The following is a 22,170-nucleotide window of genomic DNA, read 5'->3' on the forward strand; positions in this document are numbered from 1 at the left end:
AGAGGCATGGAAAACATAGCCATGAAGCCAACGGGGGCTCAAAAGCAGACTCCGGTCAGATGATGTAGCCTGCTTTCGCGATGACCTCACCTGGCTTTGAAATGTCGGTGACAGGTTGCGTCATAAAGAGACGCGAGGCTCAGACAAGCCCAGCTGTTATCAGAAACTCTGTGTGACTCAGCTCCTTCCTTTCTGAACCACAGATGCCTATATGCTTGAAGTCTTGGAGGGAAGTTAGAGAAACTGTCATTAGCTGATTAAAGACATGCCGGGCTGTTGGTCAGCTTCTTATTCCCCTGTGAAAGTTTATTTGTTTTCATATGAGCAGAAACCATCACCTTGAACTTGTTGAGTTTGAGTCTGTTTCTTTGTCTGGGCCCTAGGCAGCTGTGATGCATCGTGGCAGATTTACGCATGTCCTCCTTATCAAACACCTTCCTCGTTCTGGACTATCTGTTTTGAAAAGTTGGGCAATCGATGCTCCGATATGCCTCATTGCGTTCTCTTGTATGCACTCTCTCGCTGAGTAGAGCACCCGTGATGATATCAGATTCAGAGTCAGCAGCGAGGAGTTCTGTGCCCCTGTCGCTGTGCTGGCATACAGGACTCTGGAATCTCACACATCTCAAAACCGCTGCATTTCAGCCACATTCTGTAGTTGTTGTTGTTGTAGTGCTCAGTTGTGCAGTTGAACAATCTCCATTTTATGGAGGGAAGAGAGGAATTCCAGCGTAGGAGGGGGATCTGGTCAGCTGATACATGAGCGAACGGCGATGAATGAGGGGGGGAACAAAACGCACTGTTGCCTGTTGCTCGCTCCCTTCATGGAATCCACTATGGAAACTGCATCTGGAGCCAACAGCGCCGGCATCCACTTCACATTAGCCTTTAGAGCCAGGCGTCCTTTTGTGCTGCGATTTATGAAAGGACAAGTCAAAGAAATACACATTCAGTAACACATCGACACATGAAATGAGCAAGAATATCTCACTAATAGTGTAGATATAGGCAGATATAGCAAAGTAACAACGTTCATTATCATTTGTGATAATCAGGAACAATTGATAGCTATACATTAATGTGTTGCGGTCTTGCTAGAAACCACCAGCAATGGTTGTAGAATCTCTGACTCAAGCATCACAGACAACCACCCCGTATGAAATGTGGCTGTGACTCATTTCTGAAGGGTAATAGACGGGTTGTTCTCCGATGTGTTTGTGCAGCGAGCGAATGAAGGCCATGGAGCAGCAGATTGCCAGCCTGACGGGGCTCGTACAGCACGCACTTTTCAAAGGGCCGGGCGCCGGAGGTGCCAAGGAGGTCTGCAGGTGAGCGAGGACAGGGGGATCATGGGAGTTTTCCGAGATAAGCCGCACCTTCCAGGCAAGCAGAAAAGCAATAACAGCAAATAAACAAGTTTTCCATATCATCTCCACCGATGCGCATCATTTTAGAAATATTTTCTCAAGCAAAATTGCAGGGATGAAAAGCGGTATTGAATCAATTTTCTTTGCCGGACGGTTTGGGTTGGAGGGAACGGTTTCAGAAACATCCCCGTCTTTGTGCGTTAGGAAAGGATTAGGAGCTCACACTATTGAATTCTGGTTGCATATTGTCCTCCACTCTGAGAGAAACCAGAGGGAGGAAGGGCCAGGGCTTTGTGACTGCATCCAGCAATGGCCTTCATTTGATCTCCAGGGCAGTCTGCGCACCAGGCTTCATGAAGCCATTGACATCAACCTCCATTTTAGTAGGAAGTCACATCCAGTGCCCCAGGAGGTAGAGGTGGTGGTTCCTGTCACAGGTGGAGTTATCTGAGCTAGTGTAGGAGTGGTTCACGTTCCTCTATCCGCACTCCTGTGGGAGTTACCTCCGTACCCAACCAGGGTCACGCAGGGTTGGCTTGAAACATGGCCAGCGAGTCCCTGTGGATGAAGAGAGCTCCGCGGCTCAAAGTCAGATAAATGTAAAAGACCTGGGGAAAGACAAGAGGCTGAAAAAACGCTACCATTTCCCCTGATCTTGAACCTGCCCATGCAGCCAGACAAGGTTGCGCGCTAAATGTTTGATTTAGCCTTACAGTATCACAGGGCTTTGAAATGGCCCTATAAAGAAGGGCATTATTGAACTTTCCCAAGGATCCAGGACCGCGCATCACAGCAGCCACGGTGATAAAGATGTGCAGGCGTTTCTGCGGGGCATATTCTTCTCCATATGTACTCCGGGGGGCGGGGGGCGGCGTTGGTTTATGGTGTGATGTTTCTCCTGGTGGATCATATCGATCTGTACGCCTGAGTATTTGTTTGGACTAATCCAGCTTCATGTCACTTTGCAAATTGTGTTGTCTAATCTCCCATTGATGAATCCCACCTTAAAAGGTCTTTATTACCCCTCTCTTTCTCTCTCTCGTTTTCAGTGACAAAATGGTGAAGAGATCGTCCCCTGTTCACAATGCAAACAGTGGAGGTGAGGCCTGCTTTATTCTTAAAATAGTTCTTTATTTTTGTGAAAATGAAACTCTGGCGGGTTTATTGTGTATTACTGGGTTGTTGTGTATGTGCGCCGGTGTCTGAAGTGCGTCTGCCTTGCGTCTGTTCCCTGCCCTGGCAGCGTGGCATCATGCTCTTTCCTGTCCTTTCACACACACAACAAAGAACATTCCAGAGGACACCTGCGCTGCTCACTAGGGTGTTATAAAGACCCTTTGTAAAAGGGGGGACTTGTATTGTGTGGATGTGAGCCCCCACGTTCAAGACCAGACATGATCTTGATCTTTCAAGTCAATTGGTGATGGGATTTAACTATTTAAATGCATACTCTTTAAACTTTTTAAGTACAACGAAACTCTCAAACTTAGCAAACTTTATCATTAAAATCTTGAACAGATTGTTCCCAAAAGTAGCTTTCCTGCTGGTAGCACTTTGTCTGTTGTTTTAATTCTCTGTGCCAGACAGCAGAATAACCGTCTGATGTTATACATTTTATTTTCAGTTTCAAGGAAGCTGACTCAATTTTGTCTGCAGCCATCAACTGATGGGGTGTGATAAAAATGGTGCAGCAGGTACTGGGTGAAACTGAAGAAAACCTGTCTTTACGTGACTGCTGAAGCGCTTTGATTTGGGACAAGTCTAGTGTCGTGAAACGCACTGTTAAAATCAACCATGCTCATCTAATCTAGGAAGCAGCTCAACCATGGAGTCTACACTGTACAGTCTACAATCTGTGATGATTTCTGCAGGATCTGAGCTTCCTTGTCATGTCATTTGAGAATGTCTTCTGTCTAAGTTCAGAAGAATTAACTGCATTTGGTCTGTTGGTTTCTATGATGACACAACCCCGTTCATAGCTTCATGAGCCGTCGTGCTGTTTATTGCAACACAGAAGTAATCGTGTTCATAAATCACTGCGTTCAACCAGTACTTCTCGTTGTCACATTTGTCATTCATAATGTCGCTCTGAGTACAGCGATGTTGTAATCAGGCTCTCAGTCGACGGTAACAATGGCACAGCCTTGACACAGTGCAGCAGCACCCACCAAACGGTCAGCGTCATTCTTCGGCCTGGGTATTACTACTGCTCCCATTCACTCTCATGCCTTCCCCTGGATGTTGATGCTGTGGAGGTGAGATCACAGCAGCCCAAGCCTCCGGTCACTCTAGCGTGCCAAACAGCCGAAAGATGTCCCCACAGTGACGGTGTGTGTGAACCTTTGCGTACTCCGCACGCAGCTTTGGCTACAGGGCCTTTCTGTGGTTGTGTTTGCGGTACCCTGCGAATGCCGCGGGAGATCTCAGCGCAGTGACACCGGTGAGGTGCCCTGAAGAAGGGTATGACGGTTTCCCAGGCTTGGTGTGGCGTTACATAACACCGTGTGGACACGCCCGGATGAATCAAAGCAAGTGAATTCATTATGCGGAGCTACGATAGGTGCGCTTGTTTCACCACTTTCAAACGGTAGAGCCTGTAGCCCTCAGAGCTCTGTCTAAAGGCAGTAATGGAACACTTGGCACACGGGTCTCTTGGTTGGATTTTTCATTCGGTTTTTCAGGGTAAGCTGGGAGCATCTCCCCGGCCTTTGGGAAAACCTGCTGTGATCCATTTTCTGCCATTTCTGGGTTCTTTCAGTGTAAATTATTCTCTGCCAGAAAGTGTGAAAAGGAGCCGTATGACGCTCCCTCCCCAGTGCTGTGACTCCTCGCTCCTCATGCGAGCTGGAACAGGGCCGGCCGGCGCTGATTTATTTTCGGAGGCTGGCACGGTGGCTGTGTGTTGGCACTCTGGCTGCCAGTGTGAGTCTGCAGAGAGCACACATCCTCAGTACCAAACATCATCATATTAAATCAACCCACAGGGGCAGTCCTCAGGAATATGTTCTGAGCTGTTGTGCGGTGTCCAAGTCTGTAATGCAATGAAATTTGGAATAAAATGATTATCCCAATTGAACCTCTTGAGGCTCTAAAATCCATCCAATTGTTTACAAGCTAAACCGGGCGTGCAATGCATTGTGGGTAGGAAGCTGGACATTGTGACTTGCTGTACATGCTGCTGTTTTAAATTCTGGTTGGGACACTGCAGTTGCAGCTCTTAGCACGAATGCTAGCCTGCTGTGAAAATGAGCGATGTGATTCATCCTGATGAAGGAAATCTTCCACGCGAGTAGCCAACGATCAGTGCCCATGCACCGCACTTCACATACAACACAGCCTTGATCTCTGTGATGTGTGTGATGTAATGTGCGGCAGAATGCATCTACTACGGGCGGCCTGTAGCATAGTGGTTAAGGTGAATGACTGGGACCCGCAAGGCCGGCGGTTCGATTCCCGGTGTAGCCACAATAAGATCCGCACAGCCGTTGGGCCCTTGAGCAAGGCCCTTAACCCTGCATTGCTCCAGGGGGGAGCTTAGTCTCCTGCTTAGTCTAATCAACTGTACTTCGCTCTGGATAAGAGTGTCTGCCAAATGCCAATAATGTAATGTAATAATGTACTTCCTTTCAGAGGGATGGTCTCATGTCCTGGAGTCCTCCTCACAGGACAGCCCATCAGCACACACAAATGCCTGTGAAGCCAATGACCCCTCTCTCACCCCCTCACAGGAGCCTCGCCCATCCTCTCTGCCAAGAGCCCGGCCGAAAGCGCCCCGACACCCACTCCCCACGCGGCCCCCGCACCCCTGCAGGCCAACCTGGCCCACTTCCGGAAAAACGTCTCGGACCTGCGGCTGCAGCTTCACCAGATGAGACAGCTGCAGGTGAGGTCGCCGTCAACCCCTCCCACCATTACGGCGACTGAGCCGCCTAGACCATCAGTATCTGGAAGAAACTTTTCTGTCTTTAAATACTAAACTGTAAATTTGCTGCGCTTGGAAAAAAGGGTGATTGCACACCATGCTAAAAGCTTGGAATTTTACTTTCATGAACGAGAAGTGACTGCAGCCTCTGGCTGAGTTTGTGGATATTGGATTTGTAATTTATTTTCTGTACAGTTCTGTGTTGGCATTGATTTTAGAGCTGCCGTATATATTCAAAGAATAGATTTTTTTAAGGCTTAGGGAGGAGGCCAGTGAAGATCTTCAGCCATTATTTTTAATGTAGTTTGTGCTGCTTATACCACAAAATTGTATATAACTTTGAGGTATAATGACACATTTATAGTAATATATAATCAATGTTAATACACCGAGTTGGGGCATGTATTTTTACTGCTGTCATTGATGTATAGTTTTCATTTCATAGAGGAGATTCATCCAGTAAAACGTTATTTTGAGCGCTACGTAAAGAATTTGCTGCTGATAGTTTTAGTGTGTAGCAGCCTGTGAAATGTCCTTGTGACTTTACAACTACGTTACAGTTATTAGTTACAGCCTTGTTATTAGCGGGAGCATTAGACGCGTAGTTAAGGAGCTGAGAGCGATCACAGAGCCAGTGATGATTATAGCCTTTCTCATCGCATTCATGCTGCTAATTGGGATGTGGATTGTAGTCTGCTGTGATGTGAGCCTCAGTGCATGTGTGTGTCTCTGCATTTCTCACCGTTTGTATATGTCATGTGTGCACATATCTGTGGTTTGTGGAGTTTGTGTGTATGTGCGTGCGTGTGTGTGTGTGTGTGTGTGTGTGTGCCCGTCTGTGTGTGTGTATGTGTGTGCCTGTATGTCTGTGTGTATGTTTGTATATACATTTGAGGTTAGTGTGCTTTGTGAGCGTGAATGAGTGCCATGTATGTGCGTGCATACATGTGTGAAGGACAGCATTATAAGTCTGACTCAGTAGGGGGTCTTTCAGTAATGGGGCCGTTGTTAACATGATGCTGAGCCTGCATGTGTGTGTGTGTGTGTGTGCGTGCCACAGCTGCAGAACCAGGACACCCTGAAACTGATGGTGAAGCGGGCAGAGCAGGAGATCAACGGGAAGCTGGTGGACGCCATGAAGAGGCTGGAGGACCCGGTGCAGAGACAGAGGGCCCTGGTGGAGGAGGACAGACACAAGTACCTGTGCATGGAGGAGAGGGTGCTGGTGCAGCTGGGGTAAGAGGCTGGGGACCAGTGTCTGTGGGTCTCTGCAAATAAACTCTTCTTAATGAGTTACTGCTCTGTTTCAGCCTGGCTCTGCCAACTACACTGTTTTGAAAAATGCTTCCTGGGTGGAGTTGGTTGAATCTCATTTGCATAAAGTATTCCCTAACCAATCAGGTGCAGGTTGAGTTCTGTGTGATATTGATCCCTAGCAGCTGGCTGTCTGACTAATGAAAGTTTAAAAATGAGCGGTTAAAAAGTAAATGGAAGAATATGTGGGCGGCGACCATTTTCCCGTTTGATATCTTGACTGACATTTATATGGCATCGAGGTCCCTCCAGAGATCGTGATTGGGGCGAGGCCAGAACAAAGTGCAGAAAGAGAGGTGGCACCAAGACACTTTTCTGCAGTTTTTCTGCCAAATCATAATAATAACGCCATTAATTCAAATATTTCATTTTAGAAAGTGTGCATATAAACATATTTACAGCTAAAAAAGCATTCCTCCTCTCTCCTATTTGAAATGGCCTCTCGCGTTAGCGCTGTGCTCCTCCACACACCCGGACCATAGTGGCTGAAGCCTGTGCCCTTTTTTAGGATGTACCCTCCTGTGAGCCCTTCACTGTTTTACACCCTGCTGCACTCCTGGGTGCAGGAAACACAGCATCTCCTTTTACTGCCCTTTTCTTTCCAATTTGGAATGACTAATCAATGAATTTGTATCGACACTGATGACTACGCTATCGGTTCTCTCCTCGACCACCCAGTGGGGGGCACCAGTGAGTGTTGAGACACTGTAATCGCCTCTGACGAAACACCCCCTCCCAGAGCAGGTGTCTCTCAGTGCCTCAGGTAGCCTCTGAACATGTGGTATGTCGTCTGGAGAAACTTATTTTGGCCCACCTTTGCTACGCACTGTTTTATATAGAAAAAATATTATATTAGTCTTTGATGCCCCCGATTTTCATGATTGTTCTCAGGTGTTTCTTATCTTTGCCTTTTACCGTGAAAAAACCACAGCACAGAACTGCCTCTGCCTTTTATGTTTTTATGTTCTATTTTTGCTGCCCATATGAATGGCCTTTCTCTGCTGTTTAACTTGTGAGGTCAGGCCTCTCTCCCAGTCTGCAGCCCCAGTGGTCAACATTTGCTCAGATAACCATCTGAAACTGAACATTCCTGCTTTGTTTTGGGGGGGAATTAGTCTGAACCTGATGCGTGTTTTCATTGGTCCTCCGCCAGGCCCTTGTCAGCATTCCCACTACTGTTTAAAAGATGCAAACGAGAAGGGAAAAGAGTGAATTTGGCCTGGAGAGATGGAATTACTCTACTAACCTACACGCTAGGCAGCATATTACTCTACTAACCTACACGCTAGGCAGCATATTGGACAGGGCAGATTTGACACTTCTGTTCACACTCAAATGTAATGGATGTTTTCTACGGTAAAGGCAGGTGTGAGGTTATAAGCTCAGGAACTGTGTGACGATGTGTAAATGCATTTTCCAGGGCTAGAATAGAATAGAAGGAGCGTTTAAAAAACACATTCTAACAGTCTTATAAGTGTATAATGCAGGGGTGTTGAACTCCAGTCCCTGTGGGTCGCAGTGTCTACAGGTTTGTGTGGTTTGCTTTCAGTTAGCATCCAATTTAAGCTTTGGAAACAAAGTGTGTGGACCTTAGCCAAACAGTGACTTAAATTAAGCTTGAGTACAGGGACTCACTGAAAAGCTGGTGCAGCCCTCCTAGATCCCTGGAATTGGGCGGCATAGCCTTTTCTCCTTTTAATAATCTGGCGCCCAACGGGGCGCTGTGTGCGTGGGTGTCGTAGTTGGCCTGAGAAAGAGTGTCTTGCAAGGTGAGCACAGCGGGCGGGGCTCCGGGATAGCTGCAGGCGAGCAGAAGAGAGGGAGAAGTGTTCAGAAACAGCCGTAATTCCCGAGCAGATGAAAGGAGCAAATCCTTCAACTTCTAACACAGAAATTGTCTTGAGAATGACATGCTGCTTCGTGACACCTGTTTGCTGCTTTCTCTGCGCTCACATTAAAGCGGTGTTTGTCAGAAGTTCGTCAGTGCAGAATGTGCAAACGGGTCGGACTGGTTCCCGCTCTGAGGAATTCTCCCTCTGACTCTCTCAGTGGTCTCAGATAAGAGGGTTATGAAATATTGCTGCCAGTTTTTTGTAGTTTTTTTTTATGTTCTTGTTTTTTTTTCTCTTTCCAAACACTTGGAGAGGTGCCCGTGTTTTGATTGTGAAAGCACAGGGAAGAGGTGGGTGTGGTTTTAAGGCGTGTCGGTATTCCAGTTCAGCACCTGTTCCTAATATACTGTGTAAAACAAAAATCCATTTTTAGCAAGCCCACACAGCTCCAGCCAACTGTTCCGTTTCGCGTTCTTATTTCTCATATCAGATATCATACTCACATCCTGTTTGCTATATGTGTTAATGACAATAGGGTTTATAAAAGTGCTCTTTGTGTTTGCTGGGAAACGGTATGCGGGTTCACGGTTTGAGGTATCTGTACCACAGCTCTGTCAGAAGCTTGACGTGCTATAAGGAATATTCTTCCTGCAAAACACAGGCACATTGTACAAAGCCCATTTGTTAACTTCACCCATCCACTGCAGAGAGACAAATCACCTCTTCTTTTAATTTATTCCCTCTTTGCTTTTTGGATGAACTTTTTTCCTTTTTTTATGAACTTGTACTCAAAAGGGACCCTGCTGCACAGTCCTATGTGTAGACCTGGGGAAAGTGAATGTTCTCACACTGCCCTCTGATGTTTGCAATAGGTATTGCATGGCTTTCTCGTCTTCAGCTAGTTGTTGACATGCCAGTGGCTTGAAGTGGGCCTCAAGTACTCACCGATATGCAGTGCCGGCACTTCTTCGTTTTGCTCTATGGAGTACCGTGACTTATGGAGTACCGTGACTTATTCTTGAGTACCAGTTTTCTGCCCCTATCCAACCATATTCTCTGCCCAGTAAAAGTACCTGTGCTGAAACTTCTGTATTGTTCAGAGTACTCGCGCTTATATGTCCACTTCAAGCACTGGTCACATCACATACAGCCCAGTGCCCATTGTAATCCCCAGTGTAGGAGCGGTGTGCTAATGGCTACTAGTGTAGCAGGGGTATGCCAGCAATGTAGCAGCATTGTGCTAAGAGCCAGCAGTGTAGCAGCGATGTGCATGTAGCAGCGGTGTGCTAACAGCCAGCAGTGTAGCAGCATTGTGCTAACGGACTTGTGCCTGTGTGTTACACTGGACTTGTGCCTCCCAGTAACACTCTCCCTGTAACACACTTGTCCCTGTGTGTTACAGGGAGCTGGAGCAGTATGTGGACGAGCTGAAGAAGGAGTCCTCCTCCAGCGCAGTGCACAAGGCGGTCACACTGAAGGATGTGGAGGAGGGCGCCGTCGGCCTCAGGAAAGTGGGCGAGTCACTAGCGGGGCTCAAAGGTGAGAGCTAGTGTCTACAACTGATCGTCATTATCATCATTACTGTTCTACACCTAAACTGCATGGTTATAAAATACTGACCTGCATTTGTATCCTCATGTCTATAGATGTACTATAAGTTGATGTGTTTTTGTGAGTTATGGTGGCTGGGATGTGCTTTTGGGCATGGGGTCTTTTTTTCGGCAGTGTGATGTAATGGATGGGCTGGGTTGTGACCTAAAGGTTGCAGGTTTCGTTCCCAGGTAGGGCACTATTGTTACCCTGAATCTACTGTGGAGAATTGGAAAAGGTGAGGTGCTTAGTAGTTTCAGGGTAACGACAGTGCCCTTCCGCACTGCTGACCTTGACCTCCGAAACGCGGACCTTCTCCGTAAAGCCGCTGGCGAGGTCGTGCGTCGTCGTGCTGGTCTAACCGCGGCCATGTCCCCCGACCCGCAGGGGAGTTCCCGGCGCTCCAGACTAAGATGCGCTCAGTGCTGAGGGTGGAGGTGGAGGCGGTGAAGTTCCTGAAGGAGGAGCCGCACAAGCTGGACAGCATGTTGAAGAGGGTGAAGAACCTGACCGAGACACTCAGCGGCCTGAGGAGGTAGCACATCCGCCTACAGACGCTGCAGAGAACGACCTCATCAGCCCCATAACGGGCTGTCAATCACTAACTTTAACCAATCAAAACAATTTACTCTCCACAGTAAAGCACAATGATTGGCCCACATCTGTGAGTACATGACAGCTCCACTCTTTCATTTTGCCGTGACTAGCCCTGTGGTGGGTTAGGATATAGTCAGTTCCTGTTATGTTCTAGTTCGTTATTCTATGACCTTGTGAACGTAGCTTATGTAATATGATCAGTATGAAAATCATATGGTTATTTTTTACTTTTCTGAGAGTCGTATGTCACATGTTGACGAGCTCTCCTGGGCTGTAGGGCACTTACATTGCAGTGGTGTATTAGAGAACCGCGTTCAGAACTGTTGATAACCAATGCGCTAGACTCAATTTTAGGGAAAATACATCAGTAGAGGCTGCTCAAGCGTAGCGCTAACCTTCGTAGAGAGGCATCAGGGCTTTGACCTGTCATTGGTGTTGGTGACAGTGACACAGGCTGATCTGTGAGATTTTGCGGGATCTTTCATTACAGAGATGCAGTAAATGGCTGATCACAGTGACAGCTTTAGCAGTTTTCTCTGGAAATCTTGAGAATAAATCTGGCTCGACTGTGTCACCGCGTCCGCGTTGAACCAATCTGCAAATGTGTTTAAGGCAAATTTAGCTTCTCCGGTGTCTTCATTTCCATAAAAATGTCAGGCGGAGAGACGCTGAATTCCAGGCAGTAATGTAATTTGGCTCCGCAGTTGCAGCGCACGGCTGAATTCATCCGACGCGTCTTCAGCATTGCTGTTCGTTCGTGTCACAGTCGATAGCAGCCGCCTGCATCACGTTCCTGCCAAGCGCAGATATGGGAGTAATGATTCCAGTCTGCGGGCATTACTCGCCGTGCACACTCAGCGTATCGCAGCACTGCGGTGTGTGTGCGTGGGCGTATGCGTGTGTGTGTGCATCTGTATATGTGTTTCTTGCATTAGTGATGCTTTTTATTATTTCTATTACCTTTTTGCTAAATAAGATGAGGTGAGATTGTTTGAATCACTTCCAAGATTTGCCATTGGGGGTAAAGAAAGCAAACAGTAACTTAAATAACCTAACATTTTCTACTTGAAAGAAAACTTTTTTTATGTCTCACAGAACCAACGCTCTTCTTGAGACGGACATTTTTTCCGCGTGTGTCACACTCCTAACTCTCTTCCCACAGGCTTGTCTCAGACGGCCCTCTGAAGGGCTCGGAGAGCCCGGTGGTGGTGAGGGAGACCAGTGCAGCCCCGTCGGTGGAGTCAGAGCCCCCACCCAGCGCGGGGCAGGAGTCCCCCTCCTCCACCCCCCTCCCCGAGGCCCAGAGCTCCTCCGTCCGCTCGGAGGTCATGCCCTCCTCCCCCATGGTGATCCACCATGCCCAGAGTGCCCCTGTGCTCATACAGCAGTCCCAGCAGTCTGCAGCCCTGGTCCACCAGCCCAGTCCCCCCCTCACCCCCATCCAGGGCCGCGACTCCCCCACCCTGGCCAAAGTCAACACCCCCAGCAGGGAGAACAGCCCCGCCCTGGCCAAGAAGCCTGTCCCCGACCCGGAGCCTCCGGCCCCCGTCGCCCCGGGCAACGGCTCCGCCCCGCAGAACCTCTTCATCGAGGAGGTCCACAACAGCAAAGAGAAATCCAAACAAAGGGCCCTGTCCATCAAGGTACGGGAGAATACCGTCTGCTAAAGAGCTTCCTTTAATTTCAACGGACCTAACGCCAAGTACTGATTATCTTTGTCTGTGCTGTTCATCAGCTGACCTGCAAGGTTATCAATTACTGGTCCTATATCGTATATCTTCAGCTCTATAGATATAGTACTCTAAGCTGATGTATTTTTGGGTTTTGGCAGATGGGATTGTTTATGTGCTTTTGGGCACAGGGTCTTTTTCCGCTGTGTGGGGTAATGGGTGGGCAACTGGGCTTGTGGTGCAGGTAGGACACTGTTGCTGTACCCTTGTGGTCTGTGGTCTTTAACCAGAATCTAATATGCCAAAATTAGAAAGTTGCATAATTCTTTCTGGAATTAGTGTCTGATAATTGTGTGTTTTATGTAATGTCGTTTGCTCAGGTTTGTCCTCAAGTCCTCCAGATAAATCAGAAAAAGTTTTGTCCTGAGTCCTTGCTTTGCACTGTGTTTACTGGCTAATATAGTTGTGATGTTAAATGGTGCAATTAGGCTGCTATCTGCGGAGGCTGCAGTGCAGCAATCAGACAACGCGCTAATGAGAAAAGACACCGCTAATTAGCCATTTTCTAATTATGGGAGAATATGAAGTTAAAAGATAAAGTCTCCATTTATTGAGCGCGGTCTCCAGCTATCTCCAGGAAGGAGTTTATTGGAGGGAGATGTGATTAAGATGTGAGTGATATTTGATGTGGTTCTCATCGCTCACCACGTCCCCACAGGCCGCAGAGAAGGAGTGGGAGGAGAGGAGGCAGAACATGGGCCAGTACGACGGGAAGGAGTTTGACAAGATCCTCCAGGAGGCCCAGGCCAACATGATGAAGGGCATACCCAGCCTGGAGGTGGGGGAGGAGGAGGCCCCCACAGCGCCCCCCACTGCACCCCCTGCAGCGCCCCCTGCAGCGCCCCCTGCAGCACCCCCTGCAGCGCCCCCTGCAGTACAGGCAGAAGAGGTGGACACGCCCCAGCCCGTGGAGCCTCCACTGAGTAAGTTTGAGAGCCGGGGGGGAGGAAGCCAAGCCAGTCGAAAAACGACCTGGTGTTGTCAGTCACTCTTCGGTGTTTGTTTGAATTGGTGAGTCACTGATATCACAGGGGAGCCACACCTGTTTTTGGGGGCTCCTGAAGCCCCGCTCTCCATTTCAGCAGCTGTCCCCCCCACCTAGTTGTGGAGGAGTGGGGTTCCCAGCATTCCTTTAGCTTTACACAGGGCTCCGTGCTGTGAAGAAGTCGAAAACACTTTGAATTCAGCGGCCGTGCAGAACCTCTATCTGGTTTAACGGCAGATCATGAGGGATTAGTGTGTGTTTAATTAATTCAGGCAGAATATACTGCTGAATGAAGAAGTTCTCCAGGTCTGAGCCACTCTCAGCCCTACTCATCGCCATCTGCTCCCTGCTAACAGGGTCTGGGTGTGGGTGTCAGTGTGAGACCACTTAGCCTCCAGCCACCACACACATCACAGACGAAACGTCACCAGATACGATATCAAAAGAGCCCAGATGAAAACCAAATGATAATTCAGAGGAACATCGTGTAGATACGTCATTTTTCAGACTGGTATTATTTATAACTTGGGAGAGCTGTGTTTCTCGGGCCTGGGGGGTATTACTGAGTTGGAGCTGGAGAACTGCTCAGAGGAACACTCCCGAATCTGGAGTAAAAATAGCTTTTCCAGGTTTTACTCAGTGCCGATATCCAGCTAACTCAGTTATTCTGCTTCATGAAACGCCACCCTGGTCTGCCTGTGTTTTCGGGAGGGTCGTGGTGGGACAGCTCGGTGCAGGATCGGGTGTCTGGAGCACCGCTGCCCCACTGAGACTGGCCGGGCCAGGGTCCAGGACGTAACCCAAACCACACACCCCCGCTCGCTCACTTTGTTGCCGCCACACGGTTGCCAGGCGACAGGCGCTTTCAGTTAAACCGCCGATGACTCCCACACCTCACTCTGACCCCGTAAGAGTCTTCCTGTTAGGGAACAGGAACTGGGGCGGATTGATTTCAGCCTGCCTTCATGCCACATATCACTGTAGGAAGATGATAGGCGTGGTGTCACGGAGATGTAACTGGGTATGAGATGAAAGTAAACGCTTGACACGATATGCCACCTCCGGCAGTCGCTCTGAGATTTCACATCCATCATGTGTTTTCGCAGGAGACGTCTCCAGTGTATGCCAGCAATACGGGCAGCACAGTGGTGCAGTCGATAGCACGGTCACCTCACAGCGAGAGGTGCCTGGGTTCTAATCCCAGCCAGGGCCTTTCTGGTACAGGGCCCTGTTCTCCAGCATCCTCAAACAATAGAAAGACAAGTTAGGCTACTTGAATGGGAGCATGAACAGAGTGTGCTCAGTCAGCCTGCCCTCTTTAAATAAAATAAATAAATAAAGGTTAATAACTGCTGTCTAATTTCTGTGTTTAATAGAAGAGGCTCCACCTCCGGAGCCAACTGCTGAACAGCCAGCCCAGCCCAGCCCCGAGCCCCCCGCCCAGCCCAGCCCTCCCCCCGTGCCCGAAAAGCCAGCCAAGATCCTTCCGGAAAAGGCCGCCAAGCCCAGCCTGGACAAAGTCGCCAAACTGAATGTGGAGAAGGGCTGCAAGTCCCCTCCGCCGCCCCCTCCCAGGCGAAACTACCCTCCGGGCTCGGGGCTCACCACTGGGAGGTCCGGGGAGGTGATATTCACCAGCAGGAAGGAGCCCGCGTCTCCTCAGGTACGTGGCCTCCATGCGCTCTGTCAGCGGGGCGGGATTACAGACCGGTCACACCGCATTCCCCGCCGGGCTGACTCACATCCTGCGTAGAGCTGCGTGAGAGCAAGCTCGCAGGGGTGTTATTAACACAGGGTGTCGGCTCGGAGTGTGAACCCGGGGTCAGCTGTCCCTCTCTTCCTCCAGGAGGGAGAGGAAGAGGCCCCGCCTCCCCAGCCACCCAAACCCAGCAAGGTCCCCCCGGAGATCAAGCCCAAGCCACAGACCCCACCCCCCATCGTGGCCTCTGCCATACGCGAGGAGGAGGATGAGGGAGACAGGATCATGGCAGAGCTGCAGGTGATGAAGGGCGCTCACACACACACATCACACATGCACACCCACTCACACATACTCACACACACACTACAGACACACACACAAACACACACCAGAGACACCCACAGGTGCACACACACACACACAAACACACACACCAGAGACACACAAACAGACACACAGACACAAACACACACACCAGAGACACACAATACAGACACACAAACAAACACACCAGAGACACACACACTGCAGACATGCACACACACACACACACACACACACAGTACAGACGCACACACACAAAAACACACACCAGAGACACACACAGGCACACATGCGCACACACACACACACACACACACACACACCACAGACCTGGGCCATTTAGACACCAGTAAGCTCGTGAGGATTATATATTTGATTTATTATACATATTTTATGAGAAACATCTTCATTGTCATTTCATTGTCATATTTTCACCAATATTATGAATGAAACGTACTTCATATTGTTGCATGTATTTGTCATTGAAAATCTCAAATTAATTGAAAATTCTCCATTAAAAATATTTAAAGTATGTATTTGACCCAGGTCTGACATATACATACACACGTAGACATCCACATACTCTATACTGCTCACACAGATTTGGTCATATTGTTTTTTTGCATAACATGTCTGATATGGAATAATCCCTGCGTCTGTATTCAATCATGGTGTCTGGGAGTGGGCTCTGTCATTTCCTTCCTTGGTGGTTGGAGTCCTTTTAATCAGCACTTGTGCATACATGTTTACACTGAGATCTAATTTAGATAACCGCTTCTTATTCAAATGCATACACACTAGTATGTATTATATAATCACAAGCAGGCCCTAAACTATCTGACCTGGCAGAATGCAGATAATGGGAATCATAATTGCTAATTGTACCGAGACCTGTCATTTGGTGATACTCCATTTGTCATTGTGTGATTCCGCTAAGGTGCTATGTGCCATTCGGGAGATTTCCATTTTACAAACACAAGCAACTGTACAATTCACTGTGTGCAGTGTTTAACATGCTTGTATCTAAACACAACCCGTTATTCTGATGAACATGCTTGTATCTAAGCACAACCCTGTAGTCTAATGAACATGTTTGTATCGAAGCAAAACCGTGTAGTCTAATGAACATGCTTGTATCTAAGCACAGCCTGTTAGTCTAATGAACATGCGTGTATCTAAGCACAACCCTGTAGTCTAATGAACATCCTTGTATCTAAGCACAACCCCGTAGTCTAATGAACATGCTTGTATCTAAGCACAACCCCGTAGTCTAATGAACATGCTTGTATCTAAGCACAACCCTGTAGTCTAATGAACATGTTTGTATCGAAGCAAAACCATCTAGTCTAATGAACATGCTTGTATCTAAGCACAGCCTGTTAGTCTAATGAACATGCGTGTATCTAAGCACAACCCTGTAGTCTAATGAACATTCTTGTATCTAAGCACAGCTTGTTAGTCTAATGAATATGCTTGTATCTACTCCAAACAGGCCCTGGCTATAGTTGCATATGTAGCAGTAGGAGCGGTACACTAATCCCCAGTCTATTCTGATTCCTCAGGTTTTCCAGAAGTGCACTGTTAAGGATATAGGGCCAAAATGTTTTATTGAGCACACAAGAGTTGAGCCCCAAGTCAGAGAATTGAGGCCCGGGTCCTTAATGTTACCCAAAGACAAAAAGGTAAAGAATGTGGCCCCATTTAGCCGACCACCTAGATGCCTGCTACTGCCCACCGTCTGATGTAGTGTGTGAGCCTGCCACTGACTGTGCCTTTAACCCGGCCTGCCACTCACACACCTGCTGAGGCTGTAGTGAAGATGTCTTTAACTGCTTGGTGGATTTTTCTGGCCCTCTTCATTTTTTTCTTCCTTTTTTCTTCTGTTTTTTTTCCTTCTGTTTGAAATTCTTTAGCAATTAAGTCTGCAGAAAAAATGTCTCAGATATGGGTGGATACATTTTGTGGATAATACTGGTGATGTGACATGTATGCAAATGAAATTTGAGATCTGATTTGAGAACATGGCTGTCTGATGTGTTTTCTCATGCAGTAAATAAAGTCATTAGAACTCTCAAACAGACAGAAGCAAGTGTTTTTTCATGTGTCATAAAATGTTCTTAATGTTAACATGGTAGCCTATGTTTGCTCCTTTTGTCATTTCTTATATCAAACATATTTTGTTACTGGTATTATTTGCTGCTTCTAATTGAGCTCAAATATTACTGCCTTTAGTTCAATGAAGGGAATGTGAAGGTCAGAATTCAGTGCTCCCAGTTTGCAGTTTGGTACTTTGCAACTTTTAATACCAAGTTTAAGGGAGTGTGAATTTTGTTTAATCCTTTTATTTTCCTGTAATTTCATGCTAAGATGACCCAATAATTCTGTCATGGCAACAGGAAACAAATTACCATTTTAGGAAAATGTAGTTTTCCATGCCAAACTGCATTTGCTTCCTCCCAAATTTTAAAGTGTGTCTTGTTGAGGAAAATAATGGCATGGTCTTCCACAGTCTTAGTTTGATATCAGAGGCTGATATACAGCAGAACATAATTCACCTTGGTGGAGTGATGTGGTCATTTCTTTGGGTTAGTGACCGTATGGTAACAGCTGCTAGCTGTGAGGAAGGTGACTTTTTTTGCAGACTTGGTTCTGGTTTCTCAGACCTCTGGGCATGCACTGTTCTTCTGCTAACCTGTTTCCCAGGAATGATGTTCTCTCTCTCCCAATCTCATCACAACCTAACACCACAATCAATGATTTCAGATTTCTGGATATTGTTTTTCACAACATGCTCTTATTTCTAACTTTGCTACACATTTCCTCCGCGTTATTTCCCTCTGTAATTCTGTTGTTTATTTTGTGTTGTTCTTGAATTAAATGAGAATGGTGCGATCTACTTTCAAATGAAATGTTAAACATCTAAACAAATGGAGTTATTTCCCTTTTCTCTAGCGCTCAAGTGTGACCTGTTTTGCAGAATTATGGCTGTCTTACTTAAACTTATTACTATTAATATTTTATCATTTCAGCCCAAACCACTGAAGACATTATAATGTGAAATGTGTAGTACATGATTTTGCTCGTGCTTGACTTGATGGATTTTGCCATTTATTATGAGTGACAAATTTGGACTATTTGTTTATTTCACTGCTTTAGCGGCATTCTATTATTTCAATTTTATTCTCTTACATATAAACCATGATGCCACCTCTCAATGAACAGTCATTTGCAGTTAATAAACAGTAATCATTTGATGTGTTTCCCTGTGTAAGTTTCTATCTGAAGAATTTGACTGAATGTGCCTCAGTATCGGTTTGAATGAGAAAGAAGAGACTGGAAGCTCCTGGAAGCTTGTATAGAAGCATATTACTGTGTGTTTAGATAAGTCCCTCTCCTTTACTAACCAGACACATACAGTAAATGTCATGGGCATGGAGTGTGAGTATCTGTAACCTACTGAGACTCGTGGGCAGTGATTTATACCTGCATGTTGTGTTTTTCTGATCCCGTGCCTGTACGGTGAAAGCACATAAGCTTATGAGGCATTTCTGTGCATTTCTGTTTTGATTACACGTGTAGGTAGATGCTCAATAGAAAAATAAGACAGGCACGATACATCAAAACTCCAAGCTTGTCATTTGTTGGAATCCTTTGAATCCTTTATTTGGCCATAGAGATTCTATAGAGGTGCCTTATAAGCTAGTTATTGCCCAATGCGGTGTTAAGACTATGGATGCACTTCTCCTTGTGAGCGTAAACATTGCAGTCCATTATGTCTTACACAGAGAGCAGTTGTGCAATAATGTTATTCCTGATAAACTGTCCTAGCAGAACTCGGAGGGTCAGCGGGAAGAGAAAGAATCCCATACGGATGAAAATGGGAATGACACGATGCGACAGAGCCCAGGGGTACGTCACCCGTCCGCTCCCGAATCTCCGCTCCGCTCCATCCGCTTTCACATTTATTCCCTCATTATTTGGGGTGAATTACACAAGTGTTTTACGGTGTATATTTCTCACTCGCCTCCTCAGGTCATATACTACGTCACGGCACAGATCTCCAAAGAGCAGCAGCCGTCGTCAGGAGCGGAAGACCAGCCGGAGAGCAAAGAAGCAACAGTTTCTCCCTCACAGGTGGCCAGTGTGAATGCGTATGAAATTTCCCAAAGGCAGCAGCAGGTAGTGGCAGACGGGTCAGCCGTTATCTCGCAGCGCCAGCCCAGCCCTCCCGCCGAGCGGTTGCAGCCGGCGCAGATAGCGGCTGCCAGCCCTGTGAGCGAGGGTCCCGCGGCGGAGGAATGCGCTCCGGCAGACAGCCCCCCTCACAAAGAAGAGGCGGCAGAACCTGCGTCTCTCGCTATCACCCCTGAAAAGCAGGTAGTGGCCCTTCCCATCCGGGAAATCAAAATACTCCCCGTGGACGAGCGCCCGCCACAGATCGCCGAGCTCACACCCCCGCCCATGGTTTCTGCCTGTTTTGAGGTCCCCCTGGAGTGTCCGCTCAGTGACTATGACGACCAGCTGGTCCTAGGGTCCTCCAAAGGCCGAGTGAAGTACATGGAGGACTACACCAGCCTGAGCCCCGATCTCCCTGGTGAGGAGGGCCCACCTCCTCCTGACAACATTGCGTTCATGATAACCAACACCAAAGTGCAGGCCCTGTCATGTGGCGAGTACCAGGAGATAGTGAACGCCGGTGGGGGGGGCATGCAGACCGTCAATGTGGACGACGACCGGGACATGATGGCCGACGATGACAACGGCTTCGACAAGAAGCCCGTCATCATCATATTCGATGAGCCCATGGACATCCGCTCAGCCTACAAGCGGCTCTCCACCATCTTCGAGTGCGAGGAGGAGCTGGAGAGGATGCTGTCGGAGGAGCGGATCGAGGAGGAGAACGAGGATGTGGAGGAGGATGAGGTGGATCACGAGAGGCACAGCCTCCAGGTAAAGTCCAGGGTGCTTGAGAGCAATAGGGTCACTGCGGTCTCTCAGAGCCGTCCCCCGGACAAGCCCCATACCCGCCAGCTCGGGAGGGCGTCCAGGGCACCGGCCGTGGGGCCGGCCGAAGAGGCCCAAACCCAGCCGGCCACGCCCGACGACGGAAAACAGGACGCCAAGAAGAAGTTCAAGTTCAAGTTCCCCAAGAAGCAGCTAGCGGCCCTGACCCAGGCCATCCGCACGGGGACGAAGACGGGCAAGAAGACCCTGCAGGTGGTGGTGTACGAGGAGGAGGAGGAGCCTGACGGGACCCTCAAGCAGCAGAAGGAGGCCAAGAGATACGAGATCGGCCGGACCAAGACCCAGTCTTTAACCAACAACGGCGCCCCCCCTGTTCCCCCCAAACCAGCCTCGCCGCCGGCCGAACAGGCGCAGCCGGACTCCCACTACCGGACGGACGAGATCCGCAAGAACACCTACAAGACCTTAGACAGCCTGGAGCAGACCATCAAGCAGCTGGAGAACACCATCAGCGAAATGGGCCCCAGGGCCACGGAGGAGGGTGCGAACGAAGAGTCCAAAGCCTACTCCGTGCAGGTAGGGGGCCCAGCGGCCCGAGAGGTGGGGCACACGGGCATCCCGTCCCCAAAGGGGGCGCGCACTCGCGCTCCCTTGCCCAATAAGACGCCTCTTCGTAAGAAGGCCAAACCGCAGCTCCTCCCCCGACCTGCCATCATCCCCTCCAACAGCACAGCCACCCCTGCTACCAGCACCAGCCAACAGGTCTCGTTCTAGCTCTTCTCACTGGTGGCTTGGTTTCTTTCAGCTCTTTATTTGTGAACCCCCCCCCAAACCCCTCCCACTCCTCTAACAACTGATTTTACACATTCATTAATGTATTTTTCAGGTGCGGGACAAAAGCTGGGAGCCTTCTGCTAACACTCTGTGTGATCATGGTTGATATAATTGTGGACTGGCATTGGGTCATTGGGTGTCAGATTTTTCAGTTCTCTTTCTACTGTTGAGATTCTAACCTGGGGTTCAGGGAGTGACAGACTTTGAAACAATCTGAAATCACATTGTCTCTGATGATTGCCCTGTACTTGATCTCTTCACAGTATTTCTTTGACGTTTCTGTACTGCATGTAGGTATCTCCTCTGGGTGACACTAGTGCATGGGGGGTCTCTCTCTGTCTCTGGTGTTTACAGTCAGAAATGTCTAAGCCAATTGAGTGGGTTCTCTTGTCTGTCACTGTCTTACCTGCTGCCTCCAATGTGGTTCTCTTTTTTTTTGTTTTCTTTTATTTTTATTTTTTTTTGTTCCCGTTTGAATCCTTGCAGAACACCAGTGTTGCTTCCGCTGCTAGTCGGATGCCGGTGCCCGTGTCTGCCAAATCGAGACAGCCACCAGGGGGCACCGAGAAAGCAGGAAAACAGCAAAAGCTGCAGGACCCTCAGAGGCAGTTCCGACAGGTAGTTTTACTATAGAGCTGCCTTTTGGAGGGCCTCCCTTATTCATGGTAAAGAGAGAGAGAGCGAGAGAGAGTCAGTCACGGTTGAAGTCAGTTAGGTGAGGCTGAGGCTATGGAATGCCTACGCTGTGCGTGTCGTCGGGTTGTGACGAATCAGAGCTGAGCCGACCAGCTTGGATCTGTTGATGCCTGTCTTTACCTGCTTTTTTTGACGGCATGCTTCCAGACTCTTGACTGTTACCTGTATCACCACCATACGCTTCTGCATGCCCACACTCTCCATGGCACCTGTCATCTCCATGAGGACAAAAACAACCAAAAAAAACCCAAAAAGGAATGCTGCTTGTCTACAACTCCAGTTCTCTTTGCGTCCGGCGTCCTGGCAGCTGGC

The 22,170-nt window shown here is 48.2% G+C and overlaps 1 protein-coding gene across 3 annotated transcripts in view; it reads left to right on the forward strand.

The window, feature by feature from the left end:
* The window catches only part of si:ch211-285f17.1 (sickle tail protein), a 70,147-nt gene that overhangs the window by 45,778 nt on the left and 2,199 nt on the right, over positions 1–22,170 (forward strand). For all 3 annotated transcript variants that reach the window (XM_061238224.1, XM_061238226.1, XM_061238225.1), the window contains 14 exons: positions 1,224–1,328; positions 2,417–2,466; positions 5,096–5,250; positions 6,350–6,525; positions 9,838–9,974; positions 10,413–10,560; positions 11,785–12,265; positions 13,011–13,275; positions 14,714–15,000; positions 15,184–15,336; positions 16,926–17,045; positions 19,192–19,272; positions 19,396–21,090; positions 21,649–21,780. In XM_061238224.1, coding sequence (XP_061094208.1) covers positions 1,224–1,328; positions 2,417–2,466; positions 5,096–5,250; positions 6,350–6,525; positions 9,838–9,974; positions 10,413–10,560; positions 11,785–12,265; positions 13,011–13,275; positions 14,714–15,000; positions 15,184–15,336; positions 16,926–17,045; positions 19,192–19,272; positions 19,396–21,090; positions 21,649–21,780 — 3,985 coding nt within the window. The remainder of the gene's footprint in view (positions 1–1,223; positions 1,329–2,416; positions 2,467–5,095; positions 5,251–6,349; positions 6,526–9,837; positions 9,975–10,412; positions 10,561–11,784; positions 12,266–13,010; positions 13,276–14,713; positions 15,001–15,183; positions 15,337–16,925; positions 17,046–19,191; positions 19,273–19,395; positions 21,091–21,648; positions 21,781–22,170) is intronic.

The sequence above is a fragment of the Conger conger genome, chromosome 4, assembly GCF_963514075.1.
Source record: "Conger conger chromosome 4, fConCon1.1, whole genome shotgun sequence".
Taxonomy (NCBI): Eukaryota; Metazoa; Chordata; class Actinopteri; order Anguilliformes; family Congridae; genus Conger; species Conger conger.